Source organism: Cryptomeria japonica, chromosome 5 (genome assembly GCF_030272615.1).
Source record: "Cryptomeria japonica chromosome 5, Sugi_1.0, whole genome shotgun sequence".
NCBI classification, from domain to species: domain Eukaryota; kingdom Viridiplantae; phylum Streptophyta; class Pinopsida; order Cupressales; family Cupressaceae; genus Cryptomeria; species Cryptomeria japonica.
Genome location: NC_081409.1, coordinates 173,089,787 through 173,094,111, shown reverse-complemented (window position 1 = coordinate 173,094,111; position 4,325 = coordinate 173,089,787). Strand labels below are relative to the sequence as shown.

Below are 4,325 nucleotides of genomic sequence, written 5' to 3'. Positions count from 1 at the left end.
CGGACCTAATGCTATCTTATTCTACTAGCTTATGGACTGGTTTATGTAACAAGTTGGTGGATGATCCTGATGCGTTATCGGTTCGATTTATTGATTGGATTATGTTTTTTAGGTCTTAGGACGACTTGGTCAATCATTGGATTGCGGGTTTATGTTTTGAATTTATTATATTATCTTGTAGGTGGCCGACCTAATTGTTTAGGTCTCAGATTGGTATAAATATGATGTAAGATCTCTTTGTAGATCATGTCATGGTTATGGTGATGGGTTTATGGTTTATGTGATTATCTATGTGCGAATAAGGTTGTAATCATATGCAAAGGTTTTGGTCGATCATAGGTGATCGAATTGGATTGGTGAAAGATGTTTAAGACATCTGGTACTGAGCTTAACCGGAACTGTACTCAAGCATAGGATATGCTATTCTTGTAGTTCACTCTTCTTTCTGGATTGTAGTCTAGATTTATCTTGTAGTCGGTGAGGCTCCTTTTTTGATGAGTAGGGAGCTCTAGGCTGTTGGCCTTCATGCATGTGCAACCCCCTCTTTTTGTAATTACATACTTACTGTAGAAGTATTATCTGACTGTGGGTAAGCTTCCCACTGTGGTTTTTCCCTTTACCGGGTTTTCCAAGTACAAATATTGGTGTTATCTTTTGTGGATGGTTGATAAATGTTATGTGTCTTATATTTGTGCTGAACTGTTATATCTGCTATTTGGATATTTGGTTTATGTATTCTAGTAATAAGGTTGTAATGCTCAAAATTTTATAATCTATTGACAACCGATTCACCCCCCCCCCCCACTTCTCAGTTGTCCACCGGCTATCTGAGCTATCTAACAGTCCAAGGATGGATCTTAAGGCTTAAAAAATAATGCTAAAAAATCCTAAGTAATGGAAATAAATTTCTTCACAAATTAAGATCCTTCTTTGATTCATTTGATTGCCTTAAACAATAGTGAGATCTTAAAGAAAAAAAATCCTTGGAAACTTATCACCAATTTTTAGCCAATATGTATGAGTCTCAATTTGAGCTTCTCTACCAAAGTAGTTATATTTAATCTATTTTTATTAACAAAATGATGGAATTTATAATCGCAATGATGAAACCCAAGTAGTTGGTTCCCATATAGGTGTAAAATCTAGAGGTGTGTTTAATTGCATCATTCCACCAATAAATCCTACTAGTTTGAAGATGTAGACATTGGTCAAGATTATAGATGTGCATCAAACATGTGCTAGGGTAGGTTGATGACCTAGGAAAGAGGTTTTCTAAAAAATTATAATTTTTTTATTTTGGCTACAAAAAATCACCATTCAATCCAAAATCTTATGTGAAATTGATCTAAAAGGACAACATTTGATAAAACACATTTGCAAGAAAAATTAACTAGAAAAAGAGAAAAGCTTTACATTGACATCATAACCCTATCAAGTCTCTTATGTACCTATTTAAAATGAAAATGAAAGCTACTTTTTACATAGACAGGTTTTGAATGAATTTAGGACTACTAGCCTTTTTAAAAGACTTTTCTTGAGAAGCCATGCTAATCTCCTTCCCTTTGACCAAGGGTTTTGAAGATATAACAACTAGATAACTGGGCTAAGATTGTTGCCTATTTTTTGTTATTTTCCTTGGATCTTTTAATTGGTAACCATTCCTCATCTTTTTTGGGAGGAGGAACACCATTAAAGGCTTAAGCCCAAATTTAATTTTGGAAGTAATAAAGGGACATCCTTAAACTTTTCCTCGAGATTGACATCTATACAAATGTTCAACAAGTCAAAGAAAGTCACCCTTTGGGTAGGGCATGTTTATCCAATTCAAACAACCATGGTATCCTTTAAATATTTAGAGAAACCAACCTCAAAATAGACATATTTTGATGGTTGGGTACATAAAAATATGTTAGGCTCAATTCAAATGACATGGTCTAAAGAGGTCACAATAGGCCAATGAGGTAATGGAAGTCCAAGAAAACCAACCCAAACAAGGACTTTTAGGGATCTTCCTTTGAAGACAACAAAATCTTGAGTTTACAGTATGAATACTAACAAATAATTATATGTTTACCATGGACCATACTTGAGGATACCTTCTATTTGACTAGGTTTTGCAAATCTGAAAAGCAAAAAAATCCTAGTCAGATTTTGAAGTACAACCAAGAAGACTCCATTAGAAATCTAGATCCTATTGACCTATTCTTTGAGCATAATTTAAGAAGGAACCTTAAAAACATTATCAAATTATATAATAGGCTAAATCATATCAACTAATATTTTAAACAAGATATCTCATGAGAGACTTTCAAAACAATATTTTGAATATACTTTGAGAAGACATTATCTTACATTTCCAAAACAATAACAATTACTACAATATTAAAATTTAAAAAAAAATAAAAACTACACTTACCAAAAAACCCCAAAACTCAAGAAAACAACCAATAAAATTTGACAAACAACAAACACACATAACCAGAGCCCTATGAAAACTCCTTCACCCTATGAAAACTCCTTCACCCTCATCTAAATCTAGCTTCACTTCTAGATTTTACTTTCTGGTTACTTCTCCATCAACTTTCCCTCTTGAAAATTGATCATGTTGACAAGTCTCTCAATAGGATTTTATCAATGATGTTTACTTTCTAAATTCAAGGGTCATTACTTTGTTTATTCCAAATTTGAATGATCCCCTCGTATTATGCAACCTGTCCTACCATTGACTAATAAGTGTGTTTATTTCTCCAAGAATCCATGCCATTTCCTCGCATCTGACTTCCCAAGTTTCAAACCCTCCACAAGCTGAAGTGACGATGCTATCAAACCAATCTTTCCAACTCAAACTTTCTCAAATATTTGCATGTCCCAACCGTCACTTGAAAGAGTCAAATGTGAGAAATAGTGCATCAATAAACTTGAGACCTCCCTTGAAAAACACAGGCCTTTCATAACTTGACTCAACTCAATAGCTAACACCTTTTAATAGCTTCCCTCCAAACCATTTCTGTGATAGCAGCCATTCCCCAAGAAAATGGAAAAAGATGGGGAAAAACATATTAAAAATCCCAAACAGGCACCACATCCAATGTAGAGTAGTATATAACACGCAACAACCTTTCACCCACATTAATTTAGATGTAGCTATTCTGACTTCAAAATGGGATTATAAAAAAAAACTGTAGGACATTAACTCACCCTCGAGATTGGTCAAATTGTGACACCTCAATTCCCATTCCCAATTATCACCCAGATCAAATTCCATGACTGGCATCTTGGGATTCCTCGCCTCCTAAATCGAACAACTCTTTTAACCCTCCATGCCTAGGGATATTTATATAGGAGTAATAATTTCTATTGAAATTCCTCAAAAAAAAAAATAAAAAGGGCCATTTAGGTTTACCCCAATTCTTCCCCTGTATCCTATTGAATTAGCATGGCATTTACAATACACAACTTGGCTAAGAGAAGCATCTGGAATGTGCTTCTGGCAATACTGATGCTCTGTGGAGGAATGACTTTGCTGGTTCTTGTGTATATGTTGTTGGCCTGTTATGCCTCTCTCCACGAAAACAGTCATGGGCATACAAATGTTGGGAACACAAGTAGTAGTAAGGGTGGGCATGGGTTGTCTAAATCTGATATTCAGAAGCTCCCCACAGTAGTCTGCAGCAATACCCACAAGAATGGGGATGGGGATGATGAGAAGAAGGATTGTGATGAACTGTGTAGCAATGGGGATTTGGAGTGTACTGTGTGTTTGGAGAAGTTTAAGGATGGAGACAAATGTTTGTTGATGCCCTCCTGCAGGCACTGCTTCCATCTTGACTGTGCAGATGCATGGTTGTCCAAGCACCCCATCTATCCTGTTTGTAGGCGCAATGCCCTTCCCAAACATGAGGAACATCAAGAACAAGAACCCAATAACTCTAATCATATTCCTGAGAGAATAGTCATTGATATGCATTCTTAGATTTGAGTTGTTAAATGGGTAGCCTTATGTTAGACAACAAGTTGGAAGCAGATTATTTATATTCTACTCTTCTGCCATGTAATTCTAGTTATTTGTACTATTAGCTATTCTTTCTTCTGCATTGTTTTTCTGAGTGGTGGTCTTTGTTGGTGGTTAATTCGAACTTCAAATAACTGTTAGTTCACTACCGCAGATTGTGGATCACTCATAGATCTCTGTTAGGTTTAGATTCATTCTTTCTGCCAGAATTAATATAAGAATTTCATTTGATTCAGATTTCTTTATCCTTTGTTTTTGTTTTGTCTTCATTCTGCAAGTTTCTCCTTTATTTCTAGCTAGATCCTGCAGGACC

At 35.4% G+C, this 4,325-nt stretch overlaps 1 protein-coding gene across 1 annotated transcript; it reads left to right on the top strand.

Moving 5' to 3' along the window:
- The first annotated feature begins 3,436 nt into the window (after nucleotides 1-3,436).
- On the top strand, nucleotides 3,437-3,973 carry LOC131036215 (E3 ubiquitin-protein ligase ATL23-like). Its single transcript, XM_057968061.2, has one exon. The coding sequence runs from the start codon at nucleotides 3,437-3,439 to the stop codon at nucleotides 3,971-3,973; it is 537 nt and encodes a 178-aa protein (XP_057824044.2).
- The last annotated feature ends 352 nt before the right edge of the window (nucleotides 3,974-4,325 follow it).

What these genes read in the sequence shown, in the direction of transcription:
- LOC131036215 (XM_057968061.2), top strand. Translation starts at nt 3,437, where the DNA reads ATGGCATTTACAATACACAACTTGGCTAAGAGAAGCATCTGGAATGTG.